The sequence below is a fragment of the Stigmatopora argus genome, chromosome 13 (assembly GCF_051989625.1).
Source record: "Stigmatopora argus isolate UIUO_Sarg chromosome 13, RoL_Sarg_1.0, whole genome shotgun sequence".
In the NCBI taxonomy this organism is placed as follows: Eukaryota; Metazoa; Chordata; class Actinopteri; order Syngnathiformes; family Syngnathidae; genus Stigmatopora; species Stigmatopora argus.
In genome coordinates, this window is record NC_135399.1 from 17,703,485 (window position 1) to 17,727,951 (window position 24,467).

The 24,467-nt window shown below is 45.8% G+C and overlaps 1 protein-coding gene across 8 annotated transcripts in view; it reads left to right on the forward strand.

Moving 5' to 3' along the window:
- Positions 1-3,391: 3,391 nt before the first annotated feature.
- LOC144086688 (guanine nucleotide exchange factor DBS-like) overlaps positions 3,392-24,467 on the forward strand; it is a 21,161-nt gene continuing 85 nt past the window's right edge. Inside the window, exons 1-34 of one of the 8 annotated variants that reach the window (XM_077616715.1) lie at positions 3,392-3,533; positions 3,667-3,794; positions 9,749-9,832; positions 10,971-11,085; positions 11,217-11,307; positions 12,456-12,575; positions 12,714-12,830; positions 13,446-13,595; positions 13,676-13,800; positions 13,969-14,083; positions 14,162-14,281; positions 14,447-14,638; positions 14,705-14,896; positions 14,964-15,123; positions 15,711-15,772; positions 15,851-15,936; positions 16,010-16,076; positions 16,156-16,271; positions 16,498-16,567; positions 16,649-16,741; positions 16,822-16,914; positions 16,989-17,114; positions 17,731-17,952; positions 18,032-18,124; positions 18,211-18,289; positions 19,288-19,354; positions 19,434-19,513; positions 19,694-19,783; positions 20,959-21,018; positions 21,651-21,716; positions 22,224-22,333; positions 22,916-23,028; positions 23,106-23,209; positions 23,881-24,467. The exon at positions 23,881-24,467 is cut by the window's right edge and continues 85 nt beyond it. In XM_077616715.1, the coding sequence (XP_077472841.1) occupies positions 3,716-3,794; positions 9,749-9,832; positions 10,971-11,085; positions 11,217-11,307; positions 12,456-12,575; positions 12,714-12,830; positions 13,446-13,595; positions 13,676-13,800; positions 13,969-14,083; positions 14,162-14,281; positions 14,447-14,638; positions 14,705-14,896; positions 14,964-15,123; positions 15,711-15,772; positions 15,851-15,936; positions 16,010-16,076; positions 16,156-16,271; positions 16,498-16,567; positions 16,649-16,741; positions 16,822-16,914; positions 16,989-17,114; positions 17,731-17,952; positions 18,032-18,124; positions 18,211-18,289; positions 19,288-19,354; positions 19,434-19,513; positions 19,694-19,783; positions 20,959-21,018; positions 21,651-21,716; positions 22,224-22,333; positions 22,916-23,028; positions 23,106-23,209; positions 23,881-23,960 (3,537 nt within the window). In that variant the 5' untranslated portion in view covers positions 3,392-3,533; positions 3,667-3,715 and the 3' untranslated portion in view covers positions 23,961-24,467. Of the gene's footprint in view, positions 3,534-3,575; positions 3,795-5,806; positions 6,038-6,530; positions 6,641-8,082; positions 8,357-9,748; positions 9,833-10,970; positions 11,086-11,216; positions 11,308-12,455; positions 12,576-12,713; positions 12,831-13,445; positions 13,596-13,675; positions 13,801-13,968; positions 14,084-14,161; positions 14,282-14,446; positions 14,639-14,704; positions 14,897-14,963; positions 15,124-15,710; positions 15,773-15,850; positions 15,937-16,009; positions 16,077-16,155; positions 16,272-16,497; positions 16,568-16,648; positions 16,742-16,821; positions 16,915-16,988; positions 17,115-17,730; positions 17,953-18,031; positions 18,125-18,210; positions 18,290-19,287; positions 19,355-19,433; positions 19,514-19,693; positions 19,784-20,958; positions 21,019-21,650; positions 21,717-22,223; positions 22,334-22,915; positions 23,029-23,105; positions 23,210-23,880 lie in introns of those variants that run through there. The other 7 variants (XM_077616710.1, XM_077616712.1, XM_077616717.1 and 4 more) reach the window with 7 other exon arrangements.

The window sequence follows — 24,467 nt, forward strand, 5'->3', positions numbered from 1 at the left end:
ATATATATACATATATATGTGTATGTATATATATATATACACATATATATACATATACATATATATATGTATATATACATATATGTGTATATATGTATATATACATACACATATATACATATATATATATATATATATATATATATATATATATATATATATATATATATATATATATATATATATATATATATAAATAAAATACACATGTATGCGTGTGTGTGTGTGTCCCATTTTGTTTTCGTTTTGCTTTCACAATGTCGTCCGGACAAGTAAGGGCTGCTATAAAGCTCCGACCTTTACGTTTGTATGTAATGTATTGTATGTATGTATGTATGTACGTATGTACGTATGCCTGCCTGCATGAAGATGCCTGCACCGTATGTTTTGTACGTCACACACCTTTGCCTTACGGGTCAATCACATAGCAGCAGGCTAAAAGCCAAAGGTGTAAAAAAAAAAAAAGAAATAATAATAATAATAATCACTACAAAAACTAAGTCAAAGAAAGGGATGTATTACGAAGCCTTACACCCGCGGTCACCCACTCCCACCACCACCACACACACACGCACACCTCGTACTATCAGGATGGGTTACAATAGGGGAGCGAGAGAGAAAGGAATGTGCAATGACGTGGCCACCATGCCTTAATTTCCACATACCTGCTCGTCATGGTTTCTATGGGATCCATCTTTCCGCTATCTCACCTTTGTGTCCTCCTCGCACGTCTCCACTATTTGCATGTGGTATTTCTACTCCAAACTTTTATGCTATCGTGTACCCACGTGGCACAGAGGATGAATTAGGGCCACGCCTTTATTATCATTCTTATTATTTGAACTCTCGCAACTTTATTCCTTGTAAGGTCTCGTCTTTGAGCCTAACATTCTGACATTGTTGCTTCAAACCTGCTTTCTTTCATTAACCCTGCAGTTATTTCTTATGTATCAGCCACTCGTTATCTTGAGTCTCACGAAACAATGGCTTTAACTCAACTTGATTCTTGACAAGTTTTTTTTAGTCACGTGAACTCCTAAATTTCAGAGAGCCCCGCTTTATTTGGGGTGGGCGTGGCCCTAAATATTGCGTTGTCTTTGACTTCTGGATGATTTTGTGTTCCCTGTACGATATGCAAAAATGAAGGTCAAGTCCGTGTTCCTCGCCGTGGATGAAGTCACGCCGCCACTTTTGACTTAAAACGGCGTTCGTGGTCGGTCCTCGGCGGGAAGACTCGAATGGGCCACTTCACAATCAATCGATAGAATGTCAAAGCAGTTTGTCCTCCAGCCGACGATTGTAGCTCATTCCGGACGGAACCACCTCTCGAGGGAGGACTGTTTATTTTTATACACCTCGCCATCTCTCCACGGGTATCCATAGATTTCATATATTGAAAAAAGTACTTTTTAAATGTAGATTCGATACGTGGGCGGGGTCTGTTACCATTTCGGGGACTCGCCCGCTGCATTTGACGTATACTCCTCCTCCGCTTTAAAGCGTCATGATTGTTGCACTCTGCCAGGATTTAGTTGAACATTGTGTACGCCGCATGTTCGCGTTGTCATTTTTTTTTCTGCATTTTGATGTGCCAAAAACGGTATTTTCTTCAATGTGGACAAATGTACCATATTTTGTCAATGGATGGATTAACCTTTTATTTACCCACGGTTGCTATAGTTACACTTTCATCCTCATTTCCTTTGGGAAGCATAAAAAAATGTTGTCTATTTTAGTTGCATTCAATGACCAATACAGTAATCCCTCGATTATCGCAAATTCACTACTTGGTGATTTTTTTCTGCTAATGTTTTTTTTTAATAGGGATGACCCTACTTGGCGATTTTTCTATTATTAATCTACATTAACCGCGATATTCAAGGGATTACTGTACTTCCATTTACGTCCAGCTATACTAATATTGCGGACAAAAATAAGTCTTCTCGTGGGATACATTGTGGTCATCCACGACGCATTTTTATTTTATGTCTTTGCATTTGAACGATCAATTTCAGCTCATATTGTGGTCTACTGAAAAACAAAACAAAAATACCCATACGTTGTGGTCATCTAAAATCATTTGAAATGTCCACATTTTTCCAACTTAGCTTGTTGTGTTGTTCTTTTGCTACTCATCGTACATCCCTGAAAAGATTAGATGGTGAAAAATTTGGGTCTGAGTTGACCAAAAAGCCGAAGAGACATTTTATTTCCCGGTTCTCACACTGCACTTTGTGGTCCAGATGAGTGTTGACCCCAAAACTGAAGTCTGTGGTCCGTCAGTTACGGGGAGTTTGCGCTACTCTTCCTCACGCGTTATTTTTCTAAGAAGATTGTCGTGGGTGAAGTGACCAAAATAAGTGGGCAAATTGGCCTCCGTCTGGAATGGTTGCATCTCACCAGCCTTTTTTCTCGAATGTCAAAGCCGCGGCGGGAGTTGAAAATGTCGACGTCTCCGAGCATGGCGCGGTGTGCGTTCTTTACGTAGGTCACGCTCATCTTCCGTACAGCACTGTTTGTATTCATTATAATATATAACCGGTTTGAGACTTATTTTTTGGGGACAAAGAAATGTTTCAACGTTTTTTTTTTCCTTTTAGAATCTCTTTTGCAAGCCTGTCTCTAGAAAATTAGGGTTAAATGCACTGTATTGTTATTTTGCTTGGAATAAAGAAATGGTGAAAAGGTGAGTGGTGCAGTTTTTGCTCTAGTCCACTATAGGAAAAACTACAGTAATCCCTCATTTATGGCGGTCACTGGGTTCCGGGGCCTGCCGGAATAGTTGAATAACCGCCATGTGTTTTGATGGTGTCTATTTAATATTTTTGGGACTTTTAAAACCCTGTCTGTACTATCATTTGACTCCATTACAAAACTGTTCATTGCACCGTACTTTGTTGTGATAATCTTCGTATCCAAGGCTACGTTCTTGCTTTTTAAATGGCCAAAGCGGCTTCCACACAGGCAAGTCTTATTATGAGATGTCAAAACCGTATTTTATGTCTTACTGAGAGTGACGGAAGACTAATGTTAGCCTCGTCCTTGATACGGAGAATAAATGATTCGTTTCAATGGCTAGCGGCGGTAGCATCAGTTTCCCACTTGCTTATATTTGCTCCTCCTCCTCACTAGTAGAAGCCAGACTAGCAAAAGTAGACACTGCCCCCTAGTGACTAGATTTGTGGCACATCATGCCAGCTCCTCACTCTCGTCAGAAACGTCTCCCTATGCAATTTCACGTCTTGCCCACAAGGTGTCACCGTCGTACGACATGCGTGGCACGGTGGCCCAGCTCTCCTCCTCCCACCCATTTTTTGTCTACGCAGGTTCCCAGCATCCCCCGAACGCTAACGAGGCTGCATCATCCTCCCGCTCCGACTCCGACTCCTCCTCCCCATCTTCTCCATCATCCTCCCTTTCCCGTCGCGCCTCGGACGAGGACGAGCCCCGGCACCCGCATCTGAGGGCGCCTCCATCATCCCCTCGCACACCCCGGGATTCCATGTTTCAAAGAAGACGAGTTCTTCTATTGGGTTAGACCCTCCTGCGTCCCCCTTGAAAGCAAACCCCCCGACCCCCTACTCCTCCCCCTCCCCTCAGCGGTAGCACGGCGTTCTCCCCGAGGAAGCGTCCGGTAAAAGCAGGCAAGCTGTCTCTTCTCCCCAGGAAAGCGTCTCCTGGCTGGGCCGCCGGTCTCCCGCTGCCCCTCTGGAGGATGATCCTGTGGATGAAAACGGAGGAGATGGATGTGGGGGAGCTGATGGAGAGGCTGAGGACGGTCGCAAGGAGTATAGGTGGGCCACACATACACATACACGTAGACAAGGATATCTTCTAGCCTGTGTTTCTTGTCTCCAAATGGAATGAAACATTTGAAAACGAGAGCATCATTGTCAATTGTCAGCAAACATAAAGATGGCATGATGACCTCCATTTTTCAGAGGTGGAGCCTAAGAGCAATGCTCTGACCACCATTGGGGTTTGATGCACTATGAAATCTATAGTGACCACCTCAAATATTTATTTGTTTATCCTTTTCATACATTGTTAATGTGTTTATCAGAAATCCTTGCCCCTACACATTTAGCAGTCACAATATTAGGTACACCTGCACTGTCAATTTGACACACAGTATATACTATAGTGTCTATTTTTACAAAGTACATTATTCTATGTATTATATTAACCATTTTAACGGTATTTGTGGGCTTAGTAGTCAGTTTAGTTCGCTAGAATAATGTGGCTTTTTCTGATGGTGAGAGGACTGACTCCGCCTCCTTGCTTACATTGGCCTTGATGCATGTAGAATCGAATACAAAAACATACAATAGAGGCAGGTGAGTGCTATCCGTTTGGAAAAACAGGTCAGTCGTGAAACAATGAGGAGATGCCCATTGTTTTGTGAGATCAGTAAAGCAAAGGCAAGTCCCGGTGGTCCAAATTTCCCACACATGACCACCTGCAAGCATTCAGTAAACAAGCCAGGTCGTTGGTAGAAATGTTGTTTTACTTCTATGGAACGCGTGGGCTTATTTTGTTCCTTTTCTGGAGTTGTATTTTCATTTAAGTCATTTGAAACGACCGTGACAGAGATGAGCACTGGCTGGATGAGGAAAAGCTAACGATGATGTCATGAGACAGAGTGAGATGGTGGCGAGAGAGATTCCGGAAAGTCTCGAGAGATTAGCATCTTTTATGGACTGTAGTAAGTCACACTTTTCCTCAAGTGCGACGTGTTTATCTTTTTTTTTCCCACACTGACCTATATTGTGTTCCTTTAGGCTGCAGCTATCCCCAAAAATGTTACAATACCAAGCCTAGTTTGTCTGTTGTTCCGTTTTGCTCTTACTTTAACGTGTTTGTTCTTGGTTTCTGGTAAATTAAACCAAAACTGCCCCCCAAAATTGCAACTCATACTCCAGTACTGGTGAATTATGTATTTTTCCCCCTTACCCCACCACACAAGCTAGTATTCCGCTTCCATATTATTCCCCAAGCCTGATTGATTGATATCTGGTCCTGGGTGAGCTGGACTTTATGACTTTATCGACTTAATTAAGCAAGTCTCATACACGCCAGGCCAGGGGCGGAACTCAGGGGGGGCGGAGGGGTCTGGGCCCCCGCGGAAGGAAGCCAGAATGAGTCAGCACTAATTGCAGTTTCCGTATAGGGAGCCTTGATGCTCATATTTTAACCTTGTAACCTTTTGAAGCAATCAAGAGATGGATGTTGGCCGTATTTTTATATCTCCTTGACTACAAATGGCTCGATTGACCTACTTCCAGTTGATGTAGACTAAGGGATACCCGTACTGCTGTCTTTCTTGCGAGCGTGTCAAATCGCTATAGGCTCGGGCAGTGCTCATTACAGTAACTATTGTTATATGGATCTGCTGTCAAGGTCCACCTGCTATGGACAGGAAGCTACGCAAATTTGGAGAAGACGGACAGTCTTTCCACATGTCTGATATTGCGGATACAAGTAGTAGATATCCAGGAGTGCGTCATTTAGCTTTGTCAGTGTTTTCTTATATGGGCCGAGGCAGATTAGTAGAGGAGTGGAAGAATATAATTAGCCCAGGCAACAGAAGGGGATTTGTTCTCGGCCGGCTGCCGTCTTCTCCCGGCAGAAAGAAACTGCACTAGTTGACACTTGGGATGAGGTGCGCCACTTTGCCGCTGTGTGTTTTCACGCGGAGACAAGCCACCTCCGTTCCTGCCCATCGTGCCAAGACTCGGCTCTTTGGACCCCTCGCTCTTTTGCGTTTAGAATCCCAGAGAGAATCCCAACTCGGGCGGATGATTCGTGCCATGGCGGAGGTGAACGGGGCGCTATGCTCGGAAGATTGACTTTTTGAAAGCACCGACCGGCGGGCCAAAAATGTCTCTGCACGACTTGTTGCGGGAGGGCGGCGAAGCCTCGTGCCGCATCATGAACCGGCTCAGCCTTCTGATCCAGAACTTGGACATCTCGGGACTGGGATCTCCTTTCCCCTTCAGTCCGGCCAGTCGGAAGAATTCCTGGAAGGATTGGGACGGTAAAAGGAGACCGTGCTTTTTGCTTGTCAAACTTGTGGAAAAGTGCTCATATTTTGGCTTAGAAATGTCGCCTTATTTAGAAGAAAATTGAGTACATGAGGGCCGTTGAGGTCAGGTTTTTACGGAAGTTGCTAGCTGATATGTTTGCTATTCTCTTCCATTTTTTGGGCTTACTTTGTTTCTTAGTAGGATTTAAGTTCTTTCTACAGCAGTCAAAAATGTCAACAAGGTGCCGATTTTAAGTATCCAATTGGGCCGTCAGTATCCTCACTCACATCTTTGTGAGGACCGCATTGTGTGTGCGCCTGCGAGTGTGCGCATGTGCAGGCGAGTGCAAGGCTGTGCTGCATCAACAAACGGCACCAGCATACAAATCTGGGCGTCTGCACGGCACTTTTTTGCTGTCATTTGCGTTTTATCCGCGAGCGCCGCAGCTGCTCGGAAGGCGAGGGAAAGGCTGGCCGTTGGCGTTTTTGCTCCGAGACCTCCCATTTGTGGTCCTTGCGAGACACTGGTTAGGTAGGAGCAAAGCATGGTGAGGAAATCCAGGAGGAATGCTTCCAAATGGGAAAATACCATTCCAATGGTTACCCTTAAGCCACGTGAGTCATTTTTGGTGTGTTTTTTGCCATTGCCAGATGCTTTTTTTGTCGTCAACTTTGTCCTCGTTTACGTCTTCTCACTCAAAAAAGGCAGAATGATCACTTGCATGTTTTTTTGTACTTCTATTAGAAAAGAAACAGACACATGTAGTATGAGTAACTAAAAAGAAATGCTTATACTTGCAATACTAAACTAACACTGTTATGTTTACATTGCAGCAATCAAAAATGAAAGTAACACAACATTCATCAAGTTTACGCTACGTGGAAATGAAGGAGAAATCTAATCTAATCTACACCACTGGTAAAATCATTGAAAAATGTTTTGTAAAGGCTCTGGTACGACCCAAGGTAGATTGCACCCCGGGCGGTCGCCCACATTGCTCTAAGCAAAACCAGCCCTGACCAACCTTTGTTTTCACCTTGTCGTTGTTTTTTGCGCCATGCATTGATTTCATTGGGAGAATGTCATGTTTAACGAGTCGTATAACAAACTCAGTTGCAAAGACGCCTCAAAAAAATCATCAGTAGCCTTCATTCAAACTTTCCAGCTGACTTTGGAGTCCACTTGCTTCAAGTCACTGAACTTAAATTGTCACATTGTAGTCGAGTAACAGTGGCCTTCTTTGACGGTGACTTTAGAATTAGGTCTGGGACTTAGTGATAATGGACTCTTTTGAGGGGTGTAAACAAGGCCAAAGACTGCCAATTGAGAGCGAGGACTCTTTTTAAATGGGCTTGTCAGAATGGAGCCTTTGTACGTTTAGGGCCACTTCCCTTCAGATAATGCAGCTGAGTGGAACGGAGACCACCTGACCTTTGTCCAACCAGTCCGTGCGCTCCACCATAACAGAAAAAAAAAAGTCCACTCTACTTTTTTAGGGCCTCATTTATACATACGTGTATGCTATGTTACTGATCTGATGAACTTTATGCTGTTGGAAACCTCAATTCTTTGGTCATAAATTCAGAGATGCTTATACAATAATCCATTTTTAGGATTTAACTGATGGCTACAATGTTCAGGAGCTGTTAATTGAAGCAATTGAGTCCAGAACCCGTCCTGTCGATTCGTTTTTCTGAAATGGTGTCATGTTGGGTTATGCAACTGTTGTTGGTCAGTGAGTGCGTTTCATCAGTGGGTGTGGTCACTCAATTGTCCTTTTAGAGGAAGAGGTTACAGGTTTCTGGGCGGGAGGGAGGAAGGATTCATGTATTACAAGCTAGCTTTTGTCTGCCATGGGGATTGTAACCTGAGTTAGCCTCGGGAAGTTCACCGGTTTAGTACGCCGCTTTGAATGTGGAGGCCAGGGCTTAGCGGGGGATCTCCGTGAGAGCTCACCTGTTGTGATGACTGGAACGAGTGGCGCAGTCCACCAGCCCGCCGCGACGGAATGGATGGAGCCGCGGATAGTTCGGCCGTGTTTAAGGATGTTGTGTTGGACTTTGGTTTGGCCACTCACGTGGAGCTGCCGTGCGTTGTGCTTCTGGAGGAGTCGCTCCAAATACGGGAGAGAGATGTGACTGACGGCGTGGCTGAGGAGAAGCGAGAGGGGGAGACGGAAGAAAGTCAAATGGCGCCGGGTTCGGGATCAGTGCCAGGGAAGGCGGAAAGGGGCTCCAGTTGGGCGCCGGAAAGTTGGGATCATGTACGCATCTCCTTGGAGGAGGTTGAAAAATACCACCGATTTTCCTCTTATTGCCAGTGGTTGCGTGGTAAGTGGGCGTGCTCCTCGTGTGTCGTCTCAACTGTCGTCATTGATTTGATATACACGTCGCTCGGAGGCTTTTTGTCGTGTGTGGTGGTCACGAAAGACGCTCCAGGTGTGACTGACCCACTGACGTCGGAAACAAACGTGAGAAGGAAGGAAGCTAATCCCCGCCGTTAAGCCCGTTAAAGCACATTAGCCCCTCAAACGGCAGCTGTTGGTTTAAATGTGTTTGTACATATACGTACGTCTGACTCTTTCAGTGCCACTGGGAAATTGTAGCTTGTTTGGTCCGTAGGGCGTGCTAAACTGCTTTTTATGTTTTGCCTCTTGTTTTACTTGCGGTCCTTTTTAAAGGGTTCTACAGAATAATGCTCACTTTGATTGATATGTCACTCATACTGTATCTGCTGTCCTTTTTGGAAAAAGTGCTGGGAAGGCCAAAATGTCACGGATGCGTGAATAACTGAGCAGGTCACGGATACTTGCAGATGTGAACGTTTTTGAAAGCCAAATCAACCATTCTTAATGGCTTAGTGAGAATGTTAAATTGCCAGAAACCTTTCTTTTAAAACAGTGACACGTTTAAACCGATATATTCTCGGCGAGAGCATTGAATCACCTTCAAAGTGCTAAAAACTCTATAGTCATTATTTCAGAAAAAAAATCAAAATCAAGCCAACGCGGTTCAAAGAGCTTTAAGACCAAAGCGCTTTGAAGGTGGATTGGATTTTTGGGGAATGGCCGCGGGCTAAGGTGTGGTTGTTTTGACCAGTCAAGGACAGCAGCAGAATACTACGCTTGTTTTCAGGAGCGATGATCAGATTTTCTACCTCCTCGGGGCACAATTAGCCGTTATCGTCCGAGTGCCAGTCGCGCTTTACGCCGAGCTTGAGCCTTTGGTTTGTCACTTGTCATTTGCACGCCCTCGCCGGAGGAAAGAGGAAATGGAAACTGCTCCTCAAATGTCAATAACGGAGGCTCTCTTCAAAAAAGCCGGCAATTCATGACACACAAAAAAAGACTTTGTTTAGACGTCAACGTTGCATTTTGCTCTTCTTCTGAGCGCCTTTGATCCATTCATTTCTGTTAGTTGAATTTTACCATTTTGAATTTTATGCGTGAATTTGTGGAGTGTTGACAATGTGCTGATTTCAGATAGCTGCATTATAATATCATTGCTGAATGTGTGGTTTGTGTCGTCGTGGTCGATTTTCTTATCTCCACGGGCTCAAATCCAAGGGAAACAAACCACGTATATCTGGCAATTTAATGTGAATCCATGCAAATAATAGACAGTTGTCAAGCAACATGACAATACACAATTATTGTTGCGCATTCGAGAGAATGGCAATATTTTTTTGTCTTTTAATTGCATGCTTTTATGTCTTCCCGACAGATGAGATCATGCAATTGGACAGCAGCCCCCTCCGTGCTATTGACATCACACCTGAACTCAGGCGGCAGTTTGCTTTTCTATCAGGTAAATAAATGTCCATGATTCTAAGTTATTGTGAAATAATTCTCAAAAACATACTCCAGCCCTGAAGAATTAAAAGCATACACTTTTAATGTCAAAATAAAACCAATCGATTCACATCTGCAATTTGGCATTTTTCCACTTGCTCTTAAAAGTGTAAACTATTTTTTAAAATATAATTCTCCAGTTCATGGAGTTGTTAATCATTTTCCATCTTACATGTTTCATCACTAGCATTGTTTCAATCCAATGCGCATCAGCTTTATTTTGCATTTGCATAGTTTCTATGGCTTCTTTTTTTCTGTTATGCTTGGCGATTATTTGGTATTCAAATGTCCCCGTTCAATTCTCTTGCTCGTCTGTAAAAAGATAGCGGCGTAGTTTTGCTCATTCTTATCTAGCCACAAAGAGAGTTTCAATCTCGTGTACAATATTGCATTTTTGAACAAAACCTATCCATTAACGCCCCCTTGGAGAACAGCTTCCATTTTGCAGACGCTCTTGGAACGGTGACTGCGCGTTTGCTGTTGCCGTAGCGACGAGAAGAATGAGCAAATTGATATTCCGGGCACATTTGCTGATGCAAGCGGGAAAAAAAATGGGTCGCGGTCATCGCAGCAGCAGCAGCTGTGATTTTAATATGAACTGGAAAATGACTGCGTTATGCGTAATTTCCTGTGGATTTTGCTCGATGTTAGGCTCCCGGTTAACTCAATGTTAGGCGTCCAATCTATTTAGATAATAAACAAAATGGAAGCATTCTGTGCCGCTTCTCCCAATTGAAATGAATTACGTGTCTACTATGGCGAGTTTATTTCGGGTCACTTCACGCATTTTGAGGTCAATTTCTGTACAATTTGTAGCCTTCATTGATTTTTGGGCCACGTCACGTCATGTAGATTTCGAGGCGTTTTCAGGTCACTTTCTCTTAATATCCGCTCATTGGAAATAAATGGAGACGTTTTGGTCCAATTTTGATAGGCCAGCCTGTACGTTTCTGGTCAAAACTGGATATCTAACTTAAGAATTTCAATCCATGCGATGTTTTTGAAAAGCAAAACATAGCGCACCTCACAAAGCAGCAAAAGGCTTCAAGTTGTAAAAATGTACTTGATGTGATTTTGTCTCTGTTTGTGCTCAGGAGGGCGGGGAGACAACGGCAGCCCCATCATCATTTTCCCAGAATTCCCGTCTTTCAACGAGATCACGGAACGAGAATTTCACAACGTGCTTACCTACCTGACGAGCGTACCCAGGTCAGCTCCCTCAAGGTTCCTCCTTTTTCAGCTAGGCTCCGTCCGGCGCTTGCTGCTTTTTTCCCGCCGGAGCAGTTTTTGCCGTTCAGTGGGAACGTCTGACGGATGTTTCCTTCCTGCGTTTTTGCCAGCCTGCCATCCACGGACGTGGGCTTCATCCTGGTCATCGATCGACGGCAGGACCGATGGGCGGCCGTCAAAGGGACCCTGCTGAGGATCGCCGTGAGTTCGCGCTAACATGCTGCTTGCTACCTGGCACCATGAAACACTTTCCTAATGTGATCTGCAGGATTAAATATTGGACTAGCGTCTTTTCTGCACTATCAGGCGCAACAAAAAGACTTCGATTATCTCAAAACCATCAGTGTGCCTTATATATGGATCAATATTTCTAACCACTGCTACTACCGCTCCATCTAGTGGACGTACAACACAATCCCTTACTATTTTTCCACTACTGCCGCGTCTTATAATCCAGCGCGCTTTATATACGAAACACATTTTAAGATAAGACATTCATTGAAGCTGCACCTCATACTCCAATGCGCCTTAGTGTGGAAAATACGGTACTTTCAGTTAAAAAAATGGTCCGTTTTTCAAGTGTCAACAAGCCAGTAATAGTACCTCCCTCTGCCCTGGTGGTGCAATTTCGAATTTGACCAAAATTCAAAACGAAAATGTACCGTTATTGTTAAAGGCCGAGCGATATATCGGGCAACCTTCACGATGAAGATCGTCGTCCAAACGGTGAACTTAAGCTATCATATTCACCGACAGCTGATCTTGACGTGCGTTTTTGGGGCCGGTGTATTTAATTCTTCTAGATTCCAATGACAATGTGATGCTATCGAGGCAACCCGTCGTGAAAGTCTAGAAATCTAAAATGAACGCTAACGGCGATAAACGAGAAGAAACAAGAGAATTCTGCGCATTATTTGGCCCTCCAATTTTCCCAAGCTTTTCACTTTAGCAGCAGATGATGACGTGAAGAGTGCCTTGTTCTCTCATATCAGAGCGTGACATCAGCCTGCTATCAGAGCTTTAGCCCAGCCTTCCCAAATCCGGCCGCCATCCCTTTGGTTCAAAGACCAATCGGTAAAGTTAGTTTTTTTTCTAGGGGGGCTCGCTCAATTTCAGACGGAAGAGAAATGGACGGTGGGCACCTACCAGAAAACCCAAAAAGATGAAACCGATTATTTCCCAGCAAGCCACCCATCGTGGAGGCTCCTCCAACGAGCTCCATCTGTCCCTCTCCTTACAATTTTGCCCGGCGACTGCCATTTTGTCTAGTTGGGCGGCGGCTTGATGGAAATTGGGAAGGGATTTCGCTTTTCCCGAGCCACCGTTGACGCAGCTCTTCCTCCCCCTAGGGCGCCTTCCCCGGAAACCTGCAGCTGGTTCTGGTCCTGCGGCCCACCGCTCTCTTGCAGCGCACGCTCTCCGACATCCTCTTCAAATTCAACAAGGATGAGTTCAAGATGAAAGTGCCTGTACGAGCCCCCCTTTTGCCTCCATTGTGTGTGTGTGTGTGTGTGTGTGTGTGTGTGTGTGTGTGTGTGTGTGTGTGTGTGTGTGTGTGTGTGTGTGTGTGTGGAACCGTTAGTCATGGCGGTGTGTTTCTCTTCCAGGTAATCATGCTGAGTTCGGTCAGCGAGCTTCACTCGTACATCGACCACACGCAGCTGAGCCAGGAACTCGGCGGGACGCAGGCGTACTGTCACGAAAACTGGATCACTCACCGAACCGTATGTACTCGTGGCGGCAAAACACGGGCAAAACAACATTTCAAGCATTCTTTCCGTCATTTTTGGAGGGCCCATCACTTCAGATTTGTCTTTTCCTCCAGTGAGTTGCTTGAGGAATTCATGAGGGGAAAAAAGAAAGTCGCTAGCAAAAGTTCAAATCATGTCTACGTTAAGTCAAAATGAGTTGGACGTCTAGGGCCGTCCATGGCACTCAAACACTACCATCCAAAGCCAGTGTTTCGAGTTTGAATGAATTGGTCATTGAGCATTAAGAAAGACATTTATCTGTTTCCAAAATGTTGCTTTATTTATTATACGGGAATCGTTCAATCAAATCTGTTGGTACTTCAAAAAACAATGTTGCTTTTCCTGTCATCATTATATTTTAGACTATGATAGTCTGATTATTTGCCGACCACTGTATCGACAATTGTTGTATCGTTATCTTGAGCCTTGCACGGTAAATGACAGACATTACTCGTACTTGTTAATATCGCATAACATGAGATACAAACGCGTTAAAATGGAAGTATTGACAATTGCATAGGCGGAAGGAAAAAAATGGCTGATTATCTGAGGTTCAAACTGTCACACTTGTTTTTATTTGTATGCCAGGCCATCGAGGGCTTTGCGTTGATGGTGAAAAAGATGGCGCAGGCCTTGCAGTCGTTTGGCGCCGAGCTGGCCGAAACGGAACTCCCCAACGAGACCCGGGCCACCGCCGAGCTCCTGAGCGAACATGGTTGCAAGAAGGACAAGATGAAGGTGGCGCTCTAGTGTTAGCCATTTGGCTAGACTCGCAGAACGGTCCACACGTAGTCGTTGACCTGAATGTGTTTGTTCAGGATGATCTGCTGGTGGCTCTGAGGCAAGGCAGCCGGCTGTTGGAGAGCATCAATGAACCCCTGATGCACAACCCCGACCACAACATGAACCAGGACGAACTGGAGAATCTGGCAACAGTACAGAGGTGGGGAGCTTGCTTTATAACGGGAGATTTGTTCACACAAATCCTTCTTTAGACGAGACCACAACGCACGGATCTCCCTGGCCGGTCGTGTTGACGATTGAAAACCACCGTTTTCCAATACGCATTCCAGCCGATTTTAATTATTATTATTTTTTCCACCTCTCCTAGACTGCTTTCCCAGTTGGATGAAACCGAACGGGCTTTTGACGAGTTCTGGGCCAAGCACCGGACCAAACTGGAGCAGTGTCTTCAGCTGCGCCATTTTGAGGACCACTACAAGGAGGTCAGCTCACACCGTTGACATTTTCGGCCGGCCCCGAGCTTTCTCCTTAACGTGTGGCGTGTGTTTTTTCTGTCGCAGTTACGGCTTCTGCTGGATCAACTGTCGGAGAAATTGGACACGTTCTCCGAGGTGGGGGTCAGCCCCGCCCACGTGGACCACACCCTCAGTGGTCTCCACGCCTTCGAGGAGAAAGTTAGCGTAAGTGAGCTTACATACTCATCGTGATTGCAATGTTGCCTATCAACCGAAAGCACAATTAGACGCCGGAGGTTTCTTTTGCTTTATGATGTGTCAAGACTCCAACGTTGAGTGGTTCCTCCTCCTCCTACTCCTCCGCTCAACAAATTTGTTTGCGGTCCGCAGGAGGTGCTGGACAGAGCTTTGGCTTTGGCCCGCGAAGGAGACGAGCTCATCCAAAAGGCTCACTACGCTCAGGATTCCATCGCGCCCAAAAGCGACGAGCTGCGGACCCTCTGCCGGGAATTGAGCGCCAACCTGAAGGCAAAGAAGGAGTTGCTCCTCCAAGTCCGAGAACTGCATTGCCGCCTGGAGAAGGTGAGCCCACCGACACGTTGTAAACGCGGAGCTTTTCTTCAATGGCCTTCTCCTTTCTCAATTGAGGCTTCCAAGTGGTGCGACGACGGCATTTACCTGCTGGCCTCTCAGCCCGTGGACAAGTGTCAATCGCACGAGGGGGCGGAGTCGGCCCTACAGGAGTTGGAGGGCTTCCTGGCCGACGTCGGCCAGAACCGACTGTCGGAGCCCAGCGGCGTCTGGGCGGAATACGAGGCCGTGTTGGACCAGCAACTCAGGGTACGCACGTAGGAACTCAAATGAGCTTTCGGACCGAGTGGTTGACGCGCTAGCGTTGCTTCGGCAGGACCAAGTGGACAAGGTGTTCCAGAAGCAAGCGTCCATGCGGGAGATGTTTGACAAGAGAAGGCTGAGCCTCAACAAGCTGGCGGCCAAACAGACCAGGCCGGTGCAGTCTGTGGCCCCCAGACCCGAGGCCTTCATCAAATCTCCTCTCAACTCGCCTTGTAAGTCTGGAGCTCCACTTTTTTGCTTTGTCCTCACCGAAACGAGAAGTACCAAAGCGTCCGTTCAGCGGCAGCATGTTCATGGGCCGTAGCTCCAAAATGGGAGTCAATCAAAACAAAGCCTGGGTCAAGTTCAGCGTGTGTGGTCGATTGGTCGCCGGTCTTTTGGTCGCCCCGACCGCAACAACGGGCGACCAAAAGACTGGCGACAAAACATGCTAAAACAAGACGGTCTACGGATGAATAAAAGCCAACAATGGCCATGAACAGTTTCACTGAGCCGACGTGTGAGTGTGGAAGAGTTTGTATGGACATGCGTTGTCCCTTTAAGAAGCTCCGTCCGTCAGGGTCTTAACAAGTTCTCCAACAAAAAACAATAAAAGTCCGGGAAATTTTGAGCTTTTCTTTAGCCTAATAATGACTAGGGCATTAAGTATGACTAAATAGTCATTTGCAGTTTGTATTTAGGGAATTTGAGCAACGATTTAAATGGTAATTATCACTTACCTTCCGGGCGACCAATCGACCGTGTACCCAAGTTCAGTGTCATTGCCAGGCCCAAATATTGTGATTATTTTCTTCCGCAGCACAAAGAGGTAGTAAACTGGATCGAAGCCACTCGGAAGGAAACAACGCAAGCTACGAAAAAGTGGGTGAAGAGCTATCTGACTTCATCTTGTCGCGCTTTCACAATTTCTCTCACACTTGCTTTATTCGTCCTCAATAGGGAGACGAACAGCTTCAGAACGGCGAATGCAAACGCAGGCACGGCTCTCTTTCCGAGGAAGAAGAGAACCTGGCTGTGCTCAGGAGGTGAGACTATCGAAAAACCTTTTTGGGAACCTCGGCGTCCCGTCGGACTCACGGGCGCGCTTCCTGTTTGAAGGCACGTCATGAATGAGCTGCTGGAGACGGAAAGGGCGTACGTGGAGGAGCTGCTCTGCGTCTTGCAGGTTCCTATTTGGCTCTTTGCCTCTCAATATTGTCATATTTCCACCCGACGTCCGACTCATGAGCTTTTGTCCACGGCAGGGCTACGCCTCGGAAATGGACAACGCCGCCATGGCGCATCTCATCCCTCTCCATTTGCAGAACAAAAAGGAGATTTTGTTTGGCAACATGCCAGAAATTTACCATTTCCACAAAAGGTGAGGGGGAACACCCAGACTAAGTTGCCCTTTTTTCATCGGTTGTTTTGGACTGGGAGGGCCGAATGAGCCAATGAAGGTTCCTTCATTCACCCCTCCCGGTCCACCAAATGGATGGGACGTTTTAGCGCCCTCTGGCGGCAAGTAGGCGAACTTTTTGGGGCCAAAAATGAAGCGGTCCGGCCTTTGACAGCCCTGAGCTACAGTCGCCCAAATTTGTTCCCAGGACCTTTCTCAGGGAGTTGGAGCTTTACGCCGAGTGTCCAGAATTGGTCGGGAGATGCTTCCTAGAACGGGTGAGCAAACGAAAGACACTGGGCGTAGGAGGCGGCGAATGGGCGGACGTCATTTAACGTGGCGCGTTGGTCTGGGCGTAGATGACGGACCTGCAGATCTATGAGAAGTACTGTCACAACAAGCCTCGCTCCGAAAGCCTTTGGAGACAGTGCTCCGACTGCATCTTCTTCCAGGTACGATGGGGTCTCGGACGGACGTCTTTATTTGGCGCTCGGGTCTCGGGCGGACGTATTTATTTGGCGCTCTTCCACAGGAATGTCAGAAGAAGCTGGAGCACAAACTTGGCTTGGATTCCTACTTGCTAAAGCCCGTGCAGAGAATCACCAAATATCAGCTGCTCTTGAAGGTAACACGGAGTGCCAACGTCCACGGCTTGAGCGGGAACGGGCGGGGATCATTGTTTTGTCGTTTTTCTTTCAGGAAATGCTGAAATACAGTAAAGGTTGCGAGGGCACGGATGACCTGCAAGAAGCTCTGGCCTCCATTTTGGGAATCCTCAAGGCTGTCAATGATTCCATGCACCTCATCGCCATTACGGGATACGAGGTGACTACATTTTAGAAGACACCTCATCAGTTAAACCAGGGCTGGGGAACCTTTTTGAGGAAGAGAACGATTTCCTATTTTCAAATATTATTCCTTGAGAGCCGTAGTCAGAATTTAAAGGTAAAAATATACATGAAAATGTGTGCATTTTCACAACAACAAAAATGTCTCTGAATTCTTTGGAGAACATTTATTTATGTATGCATACAGAAGAGTAATGAAGAAAAATTATGATTAAAAAGGTGCTAGAACGCTATTGGTACGTGCGGGACGTGGGTCTAAAACCAACGGTTCCCATATTTTACCTCACAGATTAGCGGAGAGAAAGATAAAAACAATCCAAAAATGTCCACAAAAAAGATATATTTGGGATATAGATAGCACTTCTGGACGCGCTGTTTTTAACAGTCTAAAAGTCTCTCTTCCTTCGCGCCGTCGGCTCTGTATAAGCACATTGTATGTACAATATATAGAACATAAATTACTACACAAAGCCTATTCACAATGGACAATCATCAAGAGCCATCCAAAAGAGCCACATTAGGCTCCCGAGCCACAGGTTCTCTAGCCCTGAGTTAGAATTTTCAACCCATTTCCCTTTGTGGTTCGGCCGCAGGGCAACCTGAGCGAGCTGGGCAAGCTGCTGATGCAGGGCTCGTTCAGCGTGTGGACGGAACACAAGAAAGGCCACGCCAAGGTGAAGGACCTGGCCCGTTTCAAGCCCATGCAAAGGCACATCTTCCTGCACCAGAAGGCCCTGCTCTTCTGCAAGCGAAGGGAGGAGAGCGGCGAGGGCTACGAGAAGGCCCCCTCGTACAGCTTCAAGCAGTCGCTCAGCGTGAGTGTCTCCGCCGTTTCACCCGCTTTCCCGCGTTTCGCCTCTCACGAGCCGACCTCGGATTGGTCAACCCCGACAGATGAACGCCGTGGGCATCACCGAGAATGCCAAAGGGGACAATAAGAAGTTTGAAATCTGGTGTAATTCCAGAGAAGAAGTCTACATTGTGCAGGTAGGAACCCATTCCCCACATCCCACTGCGCTTCCGATCGGCCGCAAATCGTCCTAGCCTGACGGCCGCGCACTTTTCGAATCCAGGCGCCGAGCCCCGAAGTCAAGACCACCTGGGTGAAGGAGATCCGGAAGGTTTTGACCACTCAGCTGGAAGCGTGCAGAGGTAAAGATAGTGAGCCATCTGCCGATCACTTTTTCACGTGTTCCGTCCCTTGGTTGGTGTTTACGTTGTACAATACGTACTTTTACCGTTCCTTCGATGAAACCAGAACTTCTCTTTAGATTGTAAAACACGTTATTTCGATTGGATTTCACGAGAAAAACGAGCACGCCGTGAACCGATGAAAAAGCTTACCCCTTGCCTACATCATTTCCGGGAACTGGTGTTTTTTTTGCGGGGGGATTAGACCACTCAGTCAAGTCCAATCTATGCAATTCCGATCCCCAGGCCATAGTGGGTCTTGGATAAAAGAGCGTTTAACCTGACGGCGCAGATTCGGCGTGGAATCCAAAATTCCACGATTTGAAGTGGAACATTTAAGAGGGAGCACAAGTCTCCTATTTTGGCTTGCGTTCATTTAAAGATGTTGCTTTTTTGTCTTCAAAGCAGCGCTAAGCGGCGTCGCCCCGCCTTATCTGGCGGAGGCGCTCCATCCCTCTCCCGCCGTCAGGTGCCTCGGCTCGGCCGTTTCAAAGTCCAAGGAGGAGCTCGGAGAAGATCGAGCTTTTTCTCAAGCCGCCGCCAACGTATTGAGACAACCCCCCCGCGGTCGCGGCAGACAAGCACCCTGTCTGTCCATTTTTAAATCCCGGCGCAAAGCCAATTTTTATTCCTTGGCTTTTGACACCACTTGATTGGATCATCTTGTGCTTTGATTCTATTGTTTGGATAATTTTTAGGGATGAGGGCTTGATGTATTGTCTTTATTTTTGTACTTTGGCACTTTGGTCTTTCTCAAAAAGTGCTATTTGAATAAAAAAAAAAAAAGAGCTGAGATATAGTTTATAAATCATTCATCCTTTTCAGACTATCTGAAGGAAATGGGATGATTTCCAGCCCTTTTCATCCCTTGACAATCTGCCATGGTATCATCGTTGGGAAATAAATGAGAGTAGAAATGCCGTCTACTACTATAAATGTTGATCTTCTTTCTTCTTCAGAAGCAAGTCAGCAGAGGATGCCAGATCAGGTGACCCAAGGTCCTCCGGCAGGACCAGACCACCAAAAGTAAGACTTTGGCTCTTTTAAGACAAGTGATTTACAAAAAAAAAGATGTTTTCCAATGCCAAATTGTTGTGTCAAGCAGCAGTCCATTCAAGAGGAGTCTGAAGAAAGACGAGAGGAAATCGGAGCAATTCGCCCTGGATTCCAAGTCATCAGGCAAAGGTGATTTTATTTTTATTTTTGAGGGGGGCGTAGACTTCTGTTCTGTGGCCATTTCCGTGCATGCTAATGAGGCCTTCACCCTTTTTCCTTCCTTTTGAATGTCTTTCTACTTACCTTTGCGCCTTTCCTCTATTTTGTATTTCCTTCCCGTTCCTCTCGCATTCCATTTTGGGTGGGAAGAGAGAGCCACGAGCCCGACCTCCGACCGAAGCGCAGCAGCTAAAAAGCGCTTTACTTTGCAGGGCTTCAGTAACCTCAAAGCTCAGAAAGGTAACGGCGGCTCATTTCATCACTTTAGGCCTCTTCTGGGAATTGTAGCATTCACAATCCATTTTTTTAGGGCACAAAAATGCCTTCAGAAGTCGACTTACTGTATTTTTCCATAAAAACCACCGCAAAATAAACTTGTAGTTTTTAGTACTAAAATATTGCTGGTACGTATTATATATAGTGATACAATTGAATCATCCAGGCAAAATAGAAGAAAATAATTTAGCATTTGGCTCACTAGATGGACCCCCAATAAATAAAATAAATAACCAGACCTAATAAATTAGTCATGGTTCCATTCAGAGGAACCCATGGAAGGTACTCGGATGATTCGCCTAAAGACGTTTCGCCAACGGACGTTTGACAGATGGACAGGTCGCCGAATGGACGTTCCACCGAACGGTCGTTCGGCCGGACGGAGGTTTCGCCGAAACGGGATTCGCGCGCTCGCCCCGCCCCCGGATCGTGTGTGTGCATGTTTTTCAACCTCGGCCCGTGGGCCATATACGGCCCGTTAGGATTTTTAATCTGGCCCGCCGCCGGTGTTGTCCAAATTATAGTAAAAATCAATGATTCATTTCCCTTTGCCGCTCATCACTCAATGTATTAGTCTACCGTCAATGGCAGCCCGAGAATAAGGACTCTTGGGCGGGCAGATGTAGCAGAACCGAGCCGTGAAATGACAACAATTGGGTCAAATTCATCCTAAAACAGCATTTAATGATCAAATACAAATACTGGAGCTCTTTGGACATTAGAACCGAGCCCGAGGGAAGTGAATTCCTCGGTAAAATGCCGCGATGATGTCGCGATAAGGCAAAAAAACGTCTATATACGTCCGTTCGGCCGAATGACCGTTCGGCGACCTGTCCGTCTGTCAAACGTCCGTCGGCGAAACGTCTTTAGGCGAATCATCCGGCCACGCCCATGGAAGGCAAACCGCATCACTACAAATATGAGACAAGATGTATTCTGAACACAGTTGGCCTTTTTAAACCCTTTGTGGCCAAATGTCTGATATTTGAGCATTGTTATACTTTTCCACTGAATGCTTATTCTCAGGCCCAATTCCAGTATAAATGTCTTAGTGTAAATAATTGCAGAAGTTGTTGGTTGATTATGAGGAAGGGCCAGCCAGCCAGCCAGCCAACCGTGCATGCTTACCTCCTCCACAGAACCGGCAAACACGGACGATAAAAGCTTCACGTTGCCCATCAGCATTCTGCTGTGTCCAGGTATCCAGCAAAGCAATATTCCTTCGCCGCGTCCTCCCATGTAGTCCTCCTCTTTAATTCTCTACCTAATTTCACAAATACTAAGTCACCTTTTGAATCCTTTTTCTGACCCATGATGCTGATAAATAATGTTTTAGAACGTAGAACACCCTCAGCCTGGGTATTTTTATCAAGCGTCCAAATGGGACGTGGGCCCGTTCAGACTGAGCTCCACTCTTAACCCATGTGACAGGTTGCCGCGGCAACGAAGGCGTCGCCCGCCGTCGAGCGACGCCGGGACAATCAAAAGTCATCTGAGCTGTTCAGACCCAGACGCCTCTTGTCTACGTCGTATATGAAACTGCCTCCCCGTATGTGGTTTCCCCCAAAAAAATGGCATTTCTGCGCCTTGTGACTGTCCAGACGACAAAAGAGGCGTTCAGGCGCCGTGCGGATGGTTCTAGAAATGTGATTTTGGCTGCCGGTCTGAACGAGGCCTAACTCTGCTTGTGCTTGACTCTAAGCAAAGGGGGAAAAGTAGGAAATCCCAAAAGTAAATAGCCCCTCTACTTGTGATTAGCTTGTCAGGATTTGCACTTTGGATGGCGTGGTCATTCATGTGAGCTAACGTACCTCCCGCCCCATATTTGTAGGATCTCCGCCCAGCCCCGACCACAAGACCAAACGCCAGAGCGACCCGACGCCGTTCGGCTTTAAAGGTAACTTTCAATGAGCTCTTGTTTTCTCACATTGCACATCTACTTTTATTTTACACCAAAAGTCTAGAACGGTTGATATTGTATCTCATAACTCATTACAATTTGTTCCCCCATTGAAAACGACAGTCCAGTCCAGTCAATTAATGCTCATGCTAGTTCAATCCTTTTTGACCGGACCATGTGTAGAGCACATGTCAAAGCGATTCCACCGAGGGCCGCAATGGGTCCTGGTCTTTGTTCCAACCGATCCAGTGCCGATATTTTAACCAATCAGGTGTCTTCTAAAATAAGTAGCACCTGACTTTAATGAACTGATTACACTTGCAAAAGATATCCTCTTGTTGAGTTGGATTGAAAACCTGCACCCACTGCGGCCCTTTGAGGGCCGCTTTGACACCACTGATGTAGATAGAGTAAGGCTTTTTTCTTCAAAAATGGCCATGTATAGTAAGGCTTTTTTCTTCTTCAATAAGTCAAAGAGTTTGATTTGATTTGATCTCCCCTCAGGCTGGAACAAGACGTCGCTGTCCATGGAAGCCTCGGAAGAGCACGAAGGCTATTCCAGCGGTGAAGATCCTCTCAACTCGGACGCCGAGGAGGACAACGCCAAGAAGCTGGTGAGCCTTGTGCGCTTTCATTTTGATACTGAATAAGTCCGCTTTTTTCTTTTATCCAAACATGTCTGATCCACAAAAAAATGCACAAAAACACAAAATATCGTTTGGCTCGTTCTGCTACTAGCAAACAAACTCACAAAGTCAAGAGGAAGAAATGACACAAAACTATTATCTCCCTGCCACAAAAGACCAACTTTCTCCAAAAAACTATTTTAAATCATTTCAGTTCAGATTGACATTCCAACCAGACTCTGCATCTAAATATTGCATTGTTTGTTACGGTTAAATCATTTGAGAATTAAGGAAAGCCTTTTTTTTCATTGTCAACAATCAAAAATCTGAAATTGAGGAAACAAAGTTTGGAAAAAATCTTTGACTTGACTTGGTCTGAAATTAGAATTGTGGACTTTTTTTTTTTAAATCTAGCTTCCACCTCTAATTAAGTCATTTAGAGTGAATTACGTATAAACAAAGATACCATCATCTTCCTACGTGTCAATGGCAGTTTTCACGTGGATTGCTTGTCGTCTCACGTACGTTGAAAGATTTGCAGCTCACCGCTTGTGATATTTTTGTCAACAGAGCGCTGGCAAATACACGGCGACGGCCGACTACGACAAAAGTTCCACCCGAGAAGTGGCGATGAAAAGCGGAGAAGTGGTGCAGCTGCTCAAAGAGGGGCAGGACGGACACTGGTGAGCCGCATTCGCCCTCCTTTATCGGCCATTTTGGAATCGCTGACCTCCGGCCGCCGTTTTCTGTTTTGATGCAGGTTAGTGCGTAACCTAAACACCTCCACGGAAGGCTGGATCGCCGCGGCAAATTTGCTCAGCCTGCTTGTAAAATCCAAGTCGTGCCATTCGCTCACCAGCTCAGGTACTCGACACAAGCGCGACAAACATATTTTTTTCAGACTAAGTCACGCCCTAGGCCAGGGGTCGGGAACCTTTTTAAAAGAGAGAGCCATAAACAATTCTTATTTTCTAATGTTATTGCTAAAGAGCCATTCTCAAAATTTAAAAGTAAAAATTTAGGAAAATGCGATTATTATTTTTTTTGTCATTTCACCACTTTTTAATCACAAAAAGTCTCTGATTTCTTTTGACAACATTTTTATGCTGTTGCTAATTAATCCGTATCAATGAGATGATGCATGCATAAGAGTAATGAAAAACTAAATTATGATTAAAGTGGTGCTAGAGCTAGTCTCAACGCCACGGTGTCGACGTGACGCTCCTATTGGTGCGTTCGGGAGTCGGCTCTCTCACTAGTGATTTCCATATTTTACCTCGCAGGTTAGTGGAGAGCCATATGCACCCATGGAAAGAGCCACATATGGCTCTCGAGCCGTAGGTTCCCTACCCCTGCCCTAGGCAATGAAAGGGAAGAAAATGAATAAGTCATACCTGAGTGAGTAGAAGTCGCGTTCAGCAAAGAATGCCAAATGTCACACTGGATTTGTATTTTGGGAAGTTGAGTGGCAGTTTAAATGAGCTTTAAATTTCTAATAATAATGTTTGTGCGTGTGTGTGTGTGTGTGGTATTAGAAGGCAGCGGTTCAGGACACCTGAGCACGTCCTCCAGCAGCAGCGAAACTTGCCCGCCCTTCGCCGACGTCAAATCCTGAGCTGGCCGTCTCAACCGGCGCCACTTCCTCGCCCTTCAAAGTCTGGCGGCAATCCGCCATCGTGGTTAACCGTCGGATCGATCCGCCCGTTAAAACCAGCATATTTTCCAAATAGCCGCTGACAGAAGAATCCAAGTGGAATCCAAATAGTCGATCGATGGTCATGACGCGCCAGGTTGACCTCTTAGCGGCCCAAAGCCAGCGAGCGGGAACTCATTCAACCACGTGAGCACATTTCCGAGGTATTTATTTGTAATGGAGTAAGTACAGGAAAACACAAAGGTTACTTTTGTCACTTTTACTTGTCAGATCTTATTTTTTTTAAAACGTGTCCGTCTGTCCTTTGTCATTTCCACCATTTTGTGTTCCGTGTACACTAGCATCTACAAAATGACAACTTGAAAGGTGATTTTTATCGCCATAACTTATTCCTTTTCACGCTTTTAATGTATAGATATTGTTCATTCATTCCTGTCATCAGCTGTTTATGATCGGAGCTGCTATATT